The sequence below is a fragment of the Antennarius striatus genome, chromosome 9, assembly GCF_040054535.1.
Source record: "Antennarius striatus isolate MH-2024 chromosome 9, ASM4005453v1, whole genome shotgun sequence".
Taxonomy (NCBI): domain Eukaryota; kingdom Metazoa; phylum Chordata; class Actinopteri; order Lophiiformes; family Antennariidae; genus Antennarius; species Antennarius striatus.
Window position 1 is genome coordinate 5,257,325 of NC_090784.1, and position 15,244 is coordinate 5,272,568.

The window sequence follows — 15,244 nt, forward strand, 5'->3', positions numbered from 1 at the left end:
ACCCACATGGTGGGTAAGATACACCCTTCTTACAATGTAAGGCATCACTATCTAATATCACAACATCTAATATCTATCTAATATCACAACTATCACAACAATCTAATATCACAGGTGGAAGTAAAGTCAGGTGTGCAATGTTTGCTACTGGCTAGACCTTCATCTATATAAGATTTTTAATGGCCAGCGTTCTATCCTAACGTAGCAGGTGTTATACCTGTTAAGACAGGTTTATAGATTTACTCTTGCAAGTTTGTTGTGAGGGTAATGAGAGTTTGCTCTCCCAGTGTGTTCCGTAGATCTGGGGAAGGCTCATCAGCTTGTTCCCCAGGGGGTCCTGTTGGGACGACTGCAGAAGAATGGCACACGGAGGTCGCTGTGAAGAGCAATATGACCTCTTTATCAACAGAAACTCAAGCATGTCAAACCAAAAAGTCACTCAAGGAGAGAGCCTGGTTTGGGGAGCTGGAGTTTGCATCCCTTCTCCATGCTGAAGATGTGTTACTTTTACCACCACCACTCTGATCCTCAACAGCCCACTGAACGGTTTGCCCCCACATGTGAAGCAGCTGGTACGAGAGTCAGCAGCTCCACAAACAAAACCAGGGTTCTCTGCTGGGAGCTGGTGGGAGTTAAAGTGTTTTCACATATTGTTCATGAGTGAGCAGAAAATGAACCGTGGGCTGGAGAGGAGATTCAGTGTGGCGTCAGCAGTGCTGCATGACATCATTGTGAAGACAGCTGAGCTGTTGATTCACCACTCATTCTACATTCCTACCCTCACCTATGCTATGAGTTGTCCCCATATCCCACCTAGTATCATCTTGATCAAGCTCCAGGATGAATATTTATAGAAATTATTGGATAGTTGTATTTTGAAACTGTTTAACTGTGCATAATCAGGTGTGAATGCTCAGCATAAATATATCCAACATGTTTAAATAACTGAAATGCATGATGACTGTGGTCTCTTGATCCATGGTGATGCTGTTTGGAGACAGCTCCATTCTGGGTCTGAGGCTCCAGATCGCTGCAGATGCTGAGGTTCACACCCCTCGGGCTGCAGCTCAGAGACTACTGTAGAAAGCTGTAGGACTCATTCCCTCACAGATCGTCTGAACGGCCCATTGATGGGGGCTCTCTCCTTACTGCCTGCTGCAGGCTGACTTCACTGTCCCAGCCTTCAGCTACCGGCCTCTGTGGTCCCACCCATATGCGAGCAGCTTTTGTCACCAGAGGGAGAAAAAAAAAAGTCCTTTTCAGCCTTTTTCCCCGTCCCCCTCCCTCCCTTTCTCCCGTCCTCCCCCCCATGCTTCCCTCCCCTCGCTTCAGCATCAAGTGCAGTCTGGACGTCCCGGCTGCGACTTTCTCTCAGCCTCCTGGAAGAGGCGATGAGGAGACGGGAGTCGTGGCTCTGCTGACACCGGGACGTGTGGGATGCACTGACCCCGTTTGTTCGCTCGTCGGATCCTATTGGTGTGTGTCTCTCGGGGAAACGAACATTATAGGCTCCACTGCGGATTAGTCATATCCATCAATCGGATGCAAGCAGGTAGGACGGTTTGGTAGAATTACGCAGCGTAAAAGCGCTCTTGTAGGGAATGTCTTTGTTTGGTAAAAAAAAAAAAAAAAAAAATTAGGAAGAGCTTGATAATTAAATTTTTACTCGACTTATTCCAGTTTGGCTTTTGACCCGTAGATTCGGGTCCCCTCCTCCCCTCTTTTTTTTTTCTTTTTTTTTTGTTGTTGTTATTTTTAGAAGTGTCATTGAAATTTGTTGTTTACGCACAACTTTCCGCTCACGTCGATTTTTAACAGTTTAATTGTTTTCAGTGACGTTTTATAAACGATGATCTTACATATTTTGAGCTCAAATGTGTTGCTGTCCCCATACGGTGCATGAGCAGTTGTAGAATTTGATTTTTTTTTTTTAAATTAAATGAGCTGCGGGCTGACAGTGACATTAAGTCATTTATTTGAAAGAGAAATTACATTTCATAGACTTTTACTAAACTTCTTAAATTTGATCAGTATTTATTATTTTGTAGCTGAAGCGCTGTCAGTCTTTGTCTCTGTGGTTGTTTGTTTAACACTTCTATATAAAAAGCTGAAAAAATGTCAAAAACAATGAGAGCACTTATTTGAATAAAGTTGGGGATGGTCGAGACAATGGTGGCTCTAGTCTGGTGGGTTGCAGGAGGTCAGCTGCATCATAGCGCCCCCCTGTGGTTTTCGGTCTTCAGGGTGCGTTTGTCAGCTCTTGCTTAGATGTGGCCCCTCCACCGAGGGATGGAGGGGCCACATCTTCTTGTTCAGCTGACTGCAGTGGAAAATATTTGAATTGACGACCGGGAGCCACCGTGGTTACATATCAGTTTCCATTCTGTGAATAATTGCAGGTTTTCTTCTGGAGTTGTGTTGTCTGGGAGTGTGACGCTGAACAGAATCTAAAGGTCATTTTGGTGTTCTCATTTATTGAGACTGTTTTACAGCTGTCGTGGGCTTCTACTTTATTACTGTCTGTGTCGGTACTGGTTAGATGTTGACCACTGGGTATGTTTTATGGGCACTGTGTGGTGAGCTCGAGCCATGCTGTCTCCAAAGTAGTTGGACTCAGTTGGAGAACAAACTTGAACAGTTTCAACTAAAAGATGGGCAGCATCTCTGCAAATAAAGATGAAGGATTGAAATTAAGATGATGCATGATACACAGTGTATTCTCCATTCTCAGCTAAGTCTAATAGGATTTATAATAGTGTACTAACATCCAATCAAAGCATAATGTGTCTGTGATGTCCTGCTCAATCTAAGCTGCCTCCAGAAGCCCTGGATAATAGTCTGTTTGTCGGATTTGAACCTCAAAAAGTCATCATAATGGATTTTTGTGGCAATTCATTTTGAACTCTTTATGAAATAACTATAGGATTTTCACTTCTGCTGCAATTTTGTTCTGTGAACGTCATCCAAATGATTTTGTCTCATCGCGTTGAGAATGGACCAACTTACTTCATGACCACAGACATGCTTACGAGATGAAGCTTCCCACTCTGTATTTAAGTGATGGTCTGCTGAATCTATTAAAATGTACCCAAAATGTGAGTTTCTTCATAGAGTATCTGGATTATTGGCAGGGCCACAGTCATACAGTAGAAGCACAAACCAGCAGGCTGCCTGCAGCCCGCACAGTCTCATGTTTGATGTCATTTGTATGCATGCACAACGAATGGAATGGAGCTCTGGAAACCAGATATGGTCATTACTGAGGGAGAAGGTTAACCATTGTGGCAAACCTCCAAGCCACTGTCTCAGCTCATTCAGAGGAATAGGGTCCATCCTCTCCAAGACTCAGAGGACAGAGATCTCCTCTAAGCCCTGCAGTCTATGAATCAATGGATGGAAATGCTTGGAGATCTTTAGATTATTTTATACAGAATGAAGCTACTTCTAATACTGATTGCCATCTTCTATTTTGAGAAACAGTGGCCCTTTAAAGTGTGGTCTGACATGAGAGTGCTCTGCTGAAATACTGCAGGATGGTCCAGAGCGCTGATCCCATTGGACGTCCCTAATATTCTGGGATACACTGCCTCTGTGTGGCTGTAAATGGATATGTGTTTATTTTACTAGACCTGCAGGTTTTAAGATTGAATATAAGACTTTCCAGGTCAGAAAAATATCAGTTTGTCCATGTGAGTGACTAATGCTGACTCCAAACATGGTCATTTGTGTAAACATCCTCTCCCTCATCACAGAACAGTCGCAACACTGACCTTCACTTTTACATGAAAATGATGTGGAAATTCTACAGCAAATGGGTTTTTGCTGATCTAGGTACTCATTTTGTTCCAGAACCAGAAGGAAACTGCTCTTACATGCAGTTAAAGTTAAGACAGTCTGCTGCAGTATCATAGTATTAAATAATTTTAAATGGTATCCTAAAACACTAACCTCATGAAAATAATAAAGGATTGTTTTTAGTGAGTAAGGCTATACACCCGTGTGTATGAGGTCGTTGGTTGGAACAGTAGTGCTCCAAGTCAAATGCTAACACAGTGGTTCCTAACCTGGGTTCGATTGAACCCTAGGGGTTCGGCGAGTCGGTCTCAGGGGTTCGGCGGACAAAACACCTGACACGATGTCAAACATTTTAGCCAATAGTTAGGTGATCACCAAAGTGATAAAACAATTCATCATGACATGGATGTCCTTCATATATCAGTATATATAAACAATACATTAGTACAGTTGTCCTTTCTATACAGTAGTTGTCTTTATCTTCTGGAAACCATGACTACCTCTATTAAATGTTGCAGCAATTCACTTAATCAATATTTCACATGATAAACCTGACAGTTTATCCAGTAGCTTTACACATATTTCACTAAAAAAAATGTAAACCTTGTTTAGAACTTAAAGATGTTGAGAAAAAGTCCCCTCATTTGAGGATGATGCAAACCCAGTATCACATGTCTAGAGGATCCATAGGTGTGGAGATATTTATATCTGGACTAAAGTCATGGACCAGCAACCACTGGCTTCCTTAGAACCCTGTGTCAACAGTAAATGATATATTCAGTTTAGTGCTTGTATCTTAGATTTCACTAATTCTTCCTTTCCGTCTGTATATTTCAGACCCGACTTAACAATGGGCCTCTTACCCCTGTGTGTCCTGCTGCCGTTGGCGGCGCTGGCTGTGGTGGCGGCTGTCGCTGCTGGGGAGAATGCAGCTGATGATGAGTATACCTGGCCACAGTGGAAGGTGCCTCTGGTAAGAAAGAGACGTACCGTACCTCTCAGCAGCCCAAACTTCTCAGCCCATCCTCAGCCGGAGCAGAGTGGGATCTGTGGGATTGCATGTCAGCGTCGCCTTCCTGCCACCTCCCTGGATGACCTGGAGCAGTTCCTGTCCTATGAGACGGTTTATGAGAACGGTTCACGCACATATACCTCGGTGTCTGTGCAGGGTCTCAATGAGGTGTCTACATGGTCTGGAAATATCTCGTCTGGCTCCCGCCGCAAACGAGAGGTGTACGGCACAGATACCCGTTTCACCATCTCTGATAAAATGTTCTCCACCAAATACCCCTTCTCCACCTCTGTGAAGATCTCCACAGGATGCTCGGGGGTTCTCGTGTCACCCAAACATGTGCTAACCGCTGCCCACTGCATTCATGATGGCAAGGATTACCTGGATGGGGTGCAGAAGCTACGTGTTGGTATCTTGAAGGAGAAATCCAGGCGAGGGAAGGGAGGCAAAGGAAGAGGAGGACGAGGAAAGGGCAGGAGGAGGAAGGGAGACAAAGCTAAAGAGGAAGTGCAGGAAAAAGAAGAGAGTGGAGGAAATGCCAACCATAAAGGAAAAGGCAGAGGTAGAAAGAGTCGGAGTCGAAGAAGTGTCGAGTCAGAGAAACCTTCGTTTAGGTGGACCAGGGTCAAGCAGACCCAGGTGCCTAAAGGCTGGTTCAAAGGTGTGGCTGACAGACTGGCTGCGGATTATGACTACGCTATTCTGGAGCTGAAGAAAGCCCCCAAAGTCAAGCACATGGACCTCGGTGTGATCCCCTCACTCAAGAAGATCCCCGCCGGGAGAATCCACTTCTCTGGGTTTGATGACGACCGGCCTGGAAACCTGGTGTATCGGTTCTGCTCTGTCTCTGAGGAGTCCAATGATTTGTTGTACCAGTACTGTGATGCCAAACCCGGTTCCAGTGGCTCTGGGGTCTACATCCGCCTCAAAGAGCCTGGCAAGAAGAAGTGGAAGAGGAAGATTATTGGGGTCTTCACCGGTCACCAGTGGGTGGATGTAAACGGGGACGGGATGCAGCAGGATTACAACGTGGCGGTGAGGATAACACCCCTCAAATATGCCCAGATCTGCTACTGGGTCCACGGGGACTCACGGGAGTGTCAGGTAGCCTAGGACAAGGTGGGACCCCCCCAGTAACCACCCCGTCCCATCTTGAGACCCATCTGTCTTATCTCAACCCCAAAAGAGGGGCCTTACACTATACCCACAGGCACACACACACACACACACACACACACACACACACACACACACACACACACACACACACACACACACACACACACACACACACACACACACACACACACAAACACACACACACAGCCATACAGAATCTGAGTTAACAGCAAGAGAACTGTGGCTCATCTTTTCTTTTTATTTATTTGTTTAAAAATAGAGAAAAATGTATGGGATGTATTTTCAGATCAGTCAGGTCTGCAGTTTTGGTTCATATTTTTGTTTTCTTTTCTTTTAGATTTGATTTTTTTTATATATATATATAAAAAAGCATGTATGGTTAAATGTTTTGGAACAAAGCCCCAATACATTAATATTATAGTCTGTAGGCTTTATATGAAGAGATTTGCATTTACAGGCTTTCTCCACCACTGTTAAAAGCTTTGACAAAAGACCCAGGATATATTAATGTAACTCTTATTTTACACATGACCTATAGAGATATTCAGATAACTGTTTAATTGAACAAGCTGGTGTTTTGCATTGTGTTTATGGAGAACTTTTCACACTTGCTTTTTTAAAAAAAAAATTCTATCTAAATAGAGAAACAGTTCTTGTATTTTAGGAGGATTTTTGTCATTGGTGAGTCTAAAACTCTGTTTTCATAAAAAAAACTCTCTGTTTTCATTGTTGTGCACATACTTCATACACTTTGTGCACTACTATTGGTGCTTATCTAGACAACATGGTGCTAATTTATGGAATTGTTTCTTTTTTTTGAGGGAGGGGGGTTCTCAGACTATAATTTTGATAGCCTAGTACTGTAACTATGTATTTAATGTGAGGCTAAATATTTGGTTTGCGTTGGGTGGGACTGACCATTTAACAATTTTACTTGAGCTGTTGAAATGTTTTTATTGAAAAGGGTTAAAAGAAATTGCAAAATAATAATGTATTAGATAATAACAAATTTAGATCAGGAATGTGATGCTTTTGACTTTTTATGTTTTATATGTTCAAAAATTCTTCTGAATACCAAATATCTGAAAATAATGATGCAGACTGAAGACTACCAACCATTAAACAAAGATTAATTCTTGTGTATGTGTGTTTGTGATGACAATCCTGTTTATAGAAAAATCAAATAATTACTAAAGCTTATAATGGAGTTACTATACAATTTAATTAATGGTTTACCTCCAAGAAAAAGAGGTAAGTCATTGTGCAGCGTGGCTGTGACTCAAGCTGTAGGACCCGTTTTGACACCCACAACATCACAAGACATGGTGTGTGCACCCTAAAGCCTCTCCGTCCCCACTAAAGCTGCGCTCATAGTGGCTTAATTAGACATTCAGTCAAAAATATTTTGTAACTGATGAATTAAAAAAGCTCATAACAGAATTTCTAATAATGCCAAGCATGGATTGACTGTTAGCTTTTGATCATTTGTTTTGACAAGGCTGCACAGGTTTTGTTGTATTTTAGTAAGAATGGATAAAATGCATTAACATTAGACTCTACCAGAGCGCTCTTTATGGGAATTAATGCAGCATCACAAGAAGTCTGCATTCTAATCTGGTGGTGCAAATGTTCTTATTTTGTTGTGATTGTAAAGAACAAAAACCAAAGACATGCATGAACCTGGGGCACTTTTAACTTTAAGGTGGCTTTCTGGCCTTGGTGAATGATGGTGCTACAATTTAATAAAGTATTAATTCACACTAATATTCACGATATTGGAAAATATTATTTTAAAAAAATAGAGAATCCTTCATGGGCATTTCAATCCTTCATTGAATTTATTGCACCTCAAAGGGTTTACATGCACTGGGGGGGGTTCATTGAAAAATAAAAGAAATTTACATCCAAACAAAAATAACATCTGAAATAATTTGGTTTTGAAAGTTTTAATAATATATTATATATATATAAATATATAATATATCAGAATGTCATAACCAATTGCTTAGTCAGTCCACTGAAATGACAACACAAAAAGAGCTTGAGATTAATGAACAGCCCAGGGACCGGACCTGTGATATCAATCACTGTGAAAACACACATCCACATATTGATTCTGCTGCCTGGAGGATCAGAGGAGCTTCATGTAAGGATGCTTCTGGGGAAAAAGATCATGTCAAGATGATGACCGGTGGCCTCCTGTGGATTTCCTCACTGAAACACATTGTTCTTCTGTGCAAATATGACGTCTGGACAACAATCAAGTGTGATTTTTTTTTTTTGTCAGACCTCAAATTAGTTCCTGCACTTTCAGATAAGCGACTATTATCTGTAATTGTAATAACGCCATGGCAGCAGAGCAGAGATTCATGCTGTCGTTTGACCCATTTAGTTATAGAATACTGGCTGTAACCAGGTTAATGATATAAAACTTAGAGGTAAGTTGTGGATTACTAACACTACATTTTGGTGAGCAGGCCCCTATTTAGTTTAAAGACAATGTTTGTTTCAAATAGCTCAAATTTAATCTGGTTTTTAAATGTTGTATGACAATATAAATGGTTCGGTTCCATTTTTTTAAAAATAGAAACACTAGACAGGTCACAAGAAATGTTCCTGATTTTGACTTTCTTTAAGTTAATTTTTCTTCACTAAGAAAAGTGAACCAATCCACAGGATCACCACGTTACTCAGCTGCTGTTCCTGGATCTGCATTTCACATCACAAAGAAATGTGAGTATAGCAATGGAATAACGTACATTGAATACAAAAAAAACCCATTTTGACTTGGTCAAACCAATAATGAAAGTAAAGGCAACAGCTATATCCACATTGTCAGTGTCAAAACTACAGGTAGACACATACTGTACAGGTACATAGAGGGACAGTCTGAGTTTACCTCCGTTACAGTCAACTTCACTAATAGAAATGCCACCAAATATCAACAGCAATCTGGAGAAATGTACTCTTTTCAAATGTAATTATCGGTTTATTTCCTTTTATATGATGAATACGATAGTTACCGGTAATAGGGAAAGCGGTGCAATATGCAACCAAGATCCCCAGCTAGAATTTGATGGCATGTTTACAGCAAACAATTTGAACGTAAGTTTAAAAACGTGGGAGAGACACTTTAAGAAAGCCGTTTTATAAAAATCTTTCAGATGTGGCACATCCAGATGCCAGTAGAACGTCAGAAATGGACAGAATTTAAAGGCCTTTCTGGCAACAAAAACGTGTAGCTGGAGTCCTCAATAGTCAGCTCTTGCAGATCAGCAGGCAGTGGGAAGGAGTCAGATCACATAGATTGAATAAAAACTCAGAACCAGCCCAAAAACTAAAAATTGCTTTGTGTTCAGAGAGAACACATCATACTGGGGGATAGTTGTGAACATCTTGCCATGTGCCATATTATGTTACCTTTTTTTTTTGCATCAAGGCAATCCAGGAAGGATTATTGTGAAGGAAAAAGAACAAATAAATAACACTGGAAAAAAGACGACAAATGAAACATAGAAAAATAAGCCACAAGTAAAATAAAATTAAAAAAAGCATTGCTCCCTGTTCTGGCATGAGTCTGAAGCCCATAGAGGTTGTCTTCATATACAGCGTCAATTATATTTCTTTCCAAATACTTTCAAAGGATGATGGGGAATAGAAGGATACTCACACGACTTCGTACAATTTCACATTTATATTTCTCTTCAACAGACACACAGAAAAGAGACGCAATGCTCACAAAAGAAATCTATGTACATCGAAGAGGACCTTCCTGTAAACAACACACATGTTCTCCAAAAATCTATCGGGCCTTCACCTACCACTCCCATCCAGTCATAGAGACACAAAGAAGAGCTCCTCCCCCTTCCTTCATAAGGAGGCGGGGCATGGGATGGTGGGTGGAGGCTAGGACACTAAAGCACATCCATCATTCAACTCGACAATAGAAATTAATGTAAACACACAACTTCATCTTCTCTCACATTTTTGTGGCCATTTTTTTCCCAAGTTTTCAGTTTAGTTTAGACAAAGATTAGCACATCTATATAAGTACAGAAATCTATACATATATACTGTATGTATACAGTATATATATGTATATATACACACAGTACATATATATACACACATATATATGTATATACACACATATATATATATATATCAATTTCATAGTCTGCTACAACATCACACAGGAGTAGGGCGGGGTGTTGATGACTGGAGGAGAGGCTCTTCACTGGCGTCTTGAGATGCTGCGATGACAGACACCAGCTTCAGATGATTCTGTTCTGGAGAAGACAGGTCGCTGCAAGACAGGAAGTAAAGAACATCATATTTGTTTATGCTTTCATTCATTAATCTTCTTGTAAAAGAGACGATCGTAATCGTCTCTTTTACATCGTAAGATGATTGTAATCGTCTCTTTTACAGCTGCTTAAGTACGAGCCACAGGCCTGTTGGAATCCATCTAAGCTGGATATAAGAGATCAAAAAGCTAATAAAAATACAAACATTTGTCAAATTTGTCTTGTTTCTGAGTTTGGAATTTGATTGTTTTAGAATTTGCAGATTTTAATTAAAATAATGTGTTACAATGCTCATAATTGTAACACATCATTAAATATCTGTTAAAATTAAAATATAAAAATTGAAAAGGAAATCATTTGGAACCGTCGCGGTCAGAGTTTCCCCCGCTTCACACCCTGAGCCAGCTGGGATAGGCTCCAGCTCCCGGTGACAGCAGATGGAGCAGTTGTGACAATGAATAATTTATAACGGCATGTCTTTAGAAGAATGTTCATCTGTAAAGGGCTCATACTATAATCACAGTAGGTATGAAACTGAGAACATTACAGAGGGAAAAAAAAGAAATATTCTGATCCAAGGAATCTCTAATCCGCACCACCAAGATTAAACAATGTTGTTAAAGATACAAACAGTATTTTAACACATATTAATGAAGTTCCCACCAGGGCTGTTATAAGAAGTCCTTGAGATCGAGTTCTGCCAAAGGGTCCTTGGGTTTTTTGGGGCTCTGGCTTGCAGGTCCTGGGGAAATCTGAGAAAACAGATGTTGACCAGTCAGGTAAGCATGTTTAAAAACATTTTCTTTATACTTTTTATTAGTCTTCTTATTATAAACTAAACTATATGATGATGAACTAAAGTCACTCTGTTCACTATATAGTCTACTTTGTTGGGTCTCTCACCGGTGCTCCTGGTGCAGCAGCTCCAGGTACAGTTCCAGCCACCCCAGTGAAGGGAGGTCTCATTATGGGCTGTCCCATCATAGGCTGCCCCATCATGGTTTGCATCATGGGAGCTCCAGGCCCTCCTGCAGGAGGCTGTTCAAACAGGGTCAACATAGCAGGTTAGCATTTATGAAAAAAAATCACATTAAGTTGCAAACGTCATTGAAATGACCTGATAATCCTGTTTGTGATGCCAGTTATGTGGCAATACCAAAATAAAACCAAAACACAAAGAGGATGGTTGACAGCCAAAACAGGAATTCTTTTATTGATTCTCAGATCATCAGTACAGATCAATTGGGAAAAAGCCACTGGACTCATCTCTCATGACCCTTTTATACCCGCTGGTCCCTATTCTTGTGTACGTGAAGAGGTGTGCGTGTCTTTCCTTGGGAAAATAGGAAACATTGGATTTCCAGGCGAACATCCAAATCTTCGTCACCACCCTGAAGTCACCATGACCCCCTTCCTGTCTTTTCTGTTTTGAACAATTAGGTTCTCCTCTGCTAAACTTGGAGTGTGACCTAACCATGCATTATTCCGCTTCCACACACACACATGTTGACTTTAGGTCCAAACACTGGTAGACTCACAGTAACAAAGGAGAATTCACAGTGAATAGTGTAATCACTCACTCACCATGCCAAAACCAGACTGTGCACTCATTGGCGGCACCATGGCTGCACCCGGAGGAGCGGCTCCTGGTGCTCCAGGAGCTCCAGGAGCTCCAGCCTGGAGAGAAAGGAAGACAAGTATTCACCAGCAAAATGAGCAAGTTCATGAAAGCCTCATAGAAACCTCCTTTATGTTCTTACCATGGGGACTCCTGGTGTACCCCAGCTCGTGGGGGCTACCTTTGGCATCCAGTTGGCACCTCCTGTGAGCTTCTTCTCACTTTGTGGGTCCCTGAAGGAGATCAAACACAGGATTTACCCCAAGCTCTAATGTGCAGCTCGAAAGATTAGGCTCTAATCTGCAGCTTGTCAAGACAGTTAGTAGCAGGTTAGCAGATGGGAAATGCATATATCTTTAAATCTTTAGAAAGACACTTACTTTTTCTTTACTCCAAGGTCTGAGAAGAAGAAGGGCAAATGAAGAGATTATACTTCTATTATGAACTGAAACTACTGAGCAGCAGACAAGAAAATCTGGAGTCTACCTCCAATCAGGTTGGCCAATGAAGAGTCCAAATCTCCCCCAATGGTTTTACTAGGAGGTGGGGTGGCGGGGGGAGCAGCTGCAATGCCTCCTGCGACTGGAGCCCCAATGCTGCTGGCTGTGCTTCCAGCAGCGCTGCCCCCAGTGCTCTGGGGTGTTACGGCAGGCATCAGCAAGTCGCCTAATCCATCAAACACTGTAGCAGGACATCAAACAAAGAACATGGATTACACATCTGCAAATCACTAATCTAGCCATTATATTGTTAGAGGGCAGATATGACACAAGACGTACAAAGAAGAGAACAATGCAGCTGGTACTGCATCAGTAGTCTGATGTGCATCAAATGCACAATTTAGCACTGACTATACTTTCACAATTTGGTGTATTCAGAGATGAGATTAGATTAGGCTGGCTGTGCAGCCAGTTTACATGATGATCCATCAGGAACTCACTGGTTTTGCCTTGAGTGATTCTAAAAGCAATGCTTTTACCGTCAAGGTCAAAGACCTCACTGGTTTCCATTCCAACAAACCTCCACTGTTTAAACTATTTACTCATTGTTTCACACTGTTCATTATTCTAACACGTTTTCAATTAATTTACTACTTTAATATTTCTACCGCATCATTATTTTCATCAAGCTAACTGTGGAGCTAACTGTCCAAACCCTTTATTCATGGCTTTAGTTCACTTTTTTCAACCTTTAGATTGTACCAAATTGTTTTTACTGTCTTTTTATACACTACTTTTACTGTATTCACAAGATGATTTTCAGGAGTTATAGTCGACTCAATATGCATTTAGCAAATAATATCGCTTATCTACCCCCTGGTTTTGAAATCACGAGATTAAGTACAAATTAACATATGTAATTGCTTAAAGGCTGATGAAACCTCAGCTTCAGGTTTTGGGTAATGTAATGCACACTTTTAACTCATAATTACAGAAGGGATTTTATGGTTAATAAACACTTTTAAATTACTGTAGAATGAAAACCCAGAGGCTTTACTGCAAACTCTGGCCTTCTTGGCATGTACTTACTATACACTGCTCTAAAATACAAAGAGCAAATAATGCATTGTACAAAACAACATCACGCTAAGTCTTGTCTCATGCAGGAGATGGACAGAAATCCAACTGCAACATGCAAGATGCAGCGACGGACACTTGTCCAAACTGCGCATGCTGCAAAGCTATGCGAGGTCCAACTCACCATTGACAGATTTAGAGAAGCAAGCAATGACCCAGCAGAGTGGACGGAGTGTAGATAGGGTTGAGTATGGAGCAGCAGAGAGATTACAGAGAAGGGTGGGGTGAGCAGGAGGTGGAGAAAGTACAGCATTTATAAGAGTGTGAAAAGTACAAGAGAACCGATGGAGAACCAAAAGAAGAACCACTGCGAGTCAGACAGCAGTGCTGTAGAGATAAGCAGTCTGCACACACAGGGAGGAGTGACAGCGGCACACATCAGTGTGTCATTCATGCACTCTCAGTAAGAAGAGACACTTGGGTCAGGGTTAATGTAGCTCAGTTTCATGAAACTCGATTATCAAGCACCAAAAAAAATGTTTTTTCACGTTTTCTACTGTTGTTGCTGTACACAAGGCATGACTGAAAATGAAAATCATGGTTTGGTTCCCTTACTGGAAGCATCAAAGCCACCAGAGGGTGCTGGTGCAGTGACCACTGGTTCTGGTGCAGCTGGTGCAGGTGGTGCTTGGGAGGCTAGGGAGCCCAGAGAGTCAAAACCTGACTCCAGGAGGTCATTCTGCACCGGAGCCGAGGCCTGAGCCGGAGCCAGGGCTGGAGCCAAAGCTGGGGCCACAGTGGGAGCTAGGGTGGGGGACATCAGACCTGAATGGAATAACAGATTCAACATTCACTTAACTGAGGCAGCGTATGACATGTAGATGTTTTGGAGCAAAAATAAATTATGGTTAGCCTTTCATCTGCATATTTGAGAGTGACATATCAAATACCTCAGGACAACAAAAGCGTTTAGAAATCAGCAATATGCAAGAGCACTCAGCCTTATCAGCAGTAAAACATTAGTACCTTTACTTAAGTAATGTACTCATATTTTCAGACAATGTGGATGAACCTCTTCCTTACTGGAGTGTTTCCATTATGTACTTTAGTCATTCCTGTTTGTGGGATGGAACTTGGCCTAGGAAGGGATCCATTAAGGTACTGGGTATGATAACCCCTGTGATATTTTATTGACAATGTCTTGAAATAAAATGCAATCAGTCCTGTAGAGACTGTCATTACTGAATGAACTATTCATCAGTATAAAACAATTTTGTAGTATTAATGCTTTTAGCTAAGGTGACAGTGATTCTTGTAGTTTTTCTTATTAAACTAGTTTAACTGAATCCTTTAAACTGACTAGTACAGGAGTCTCACCTCCCAACAGGTCGTCTCCAGGCCCTCCAGGAGCAGAGCACTGCGTCTCCTCCACAGAACTACTGAAGGAGTCTGCAGTAGTTATCCACAATGCAGCATGGAGGGAGGAAAGTGTGAGAGGTCAGCCCTGGACCACACACACTGGGGTATATTGAACAGCAGAATTCAACATTATCGTGTCATCATCATCATCATCATCATCATCATCATCATCATCATCATCATCATCATCAAAGTTAGCAACCACGATGAAATAGAACTTTCCGCCATATTTCCCAAAACTGTCCAAATGTCTTCTTATGGTTTAACATTCTTATTTAATTTGACAGAATCCACCACCAACTGTTACCCAATTTCATGTCATTCATCCGTTCGTTCATTCATTCATTCATTCATTCATTCATTCATTCATGCATTCATTCATGCATTCATTCACTCACTCATTTAATGAATTTATTCATTCATGTATTCATCTTCC

The 15,244-nt window shown here is 41.3% G+C and overlaps 2 protein-coding genes across 3 annotated transcripts in view; one reads left to right on the plus strand and one right to left on the minus strand.

Moving 5' to 3' along the window:
* Positions 1-1,156: 1,156 nt before the first annotated feature.
* Positions 1,157-7,088, plus strand: prss35 (serine protease 35). Of its 2 annotated transcripts, none has more exons than XM_068323355.1 (2): positions 1,157-1,476; positions 4,633-7,088. In XM_068323355.1, the coding sequence occupies exon 2, from the start codon at positions 4,646-4,648 to the stop codon at positions 5,918-5,920; it is 1,275 nt and encodes a 424-aa protein (XP_068179456.1). In that variant the 5' UTR covers positions 1,157-1,476; positions 4,633-4,645; the 3' UTR covers positions 5,921-7,088. The 2 variants fall into 2 exon arrangements, with proteins under 2 accessions (XP_068179456.1, XP_068179455.1); XM_068323354.1 differs by having other exon boundaries at positions 1,158-1,552.
* Positions 6,712-15,244, minus strand: part of LOC137601255 (clathrin coat assembly protein AP180-like) — a 41,988-nt gene continuing 33,455 nt past the window's right edge. Inside the window, exons 20-28 of the mRNA XM_068323356.1 lie at positions 14,767-14,838; positions 14,005-14,214; positions 12,359-12,553; positions 12,253-12,271; positions 12,015-12,105; positions 11,839-11,931; positions 11,158-11,292; positions 10,918-11,006; positions 6,712-10,253 (exon numbers count right to left, since the gene is read on the minus strand). Of these exons, the coding sequence (XP_068179457.1) occupies positions 10,926-11,006; positions 11,158-11,292; positions 11,839-11,931; positions 12,015-12,105; positions 12,253-12,271; positions 12,359-12,553; positions 14,005-14,214; positions 14,767-14,838 (896 nt within the window). The 3' untranslated portion in view covers positions 6,712-10,253; positions 10,918-10,925. The remainder of the gene's footprint in view (positions 10,254-10,917; positions 11,007-11,157; positions 11,293-11,838; positions 11,932-12,014; positions 12,106-12,252; positions 12,272-12,358; positions 12,554-14,004; positions 14,215-14,766; positions 14,839-15,244) is intronic.

Coding starts and splice junctions, on each gene's coding strand:
- prss35 (XM_068323355.1), top strand. CDS start 4,646: ATGGGCCTCTTACCCCTGTGTGTCCTGCTGCCGTTGGCGGCGCTGGCT.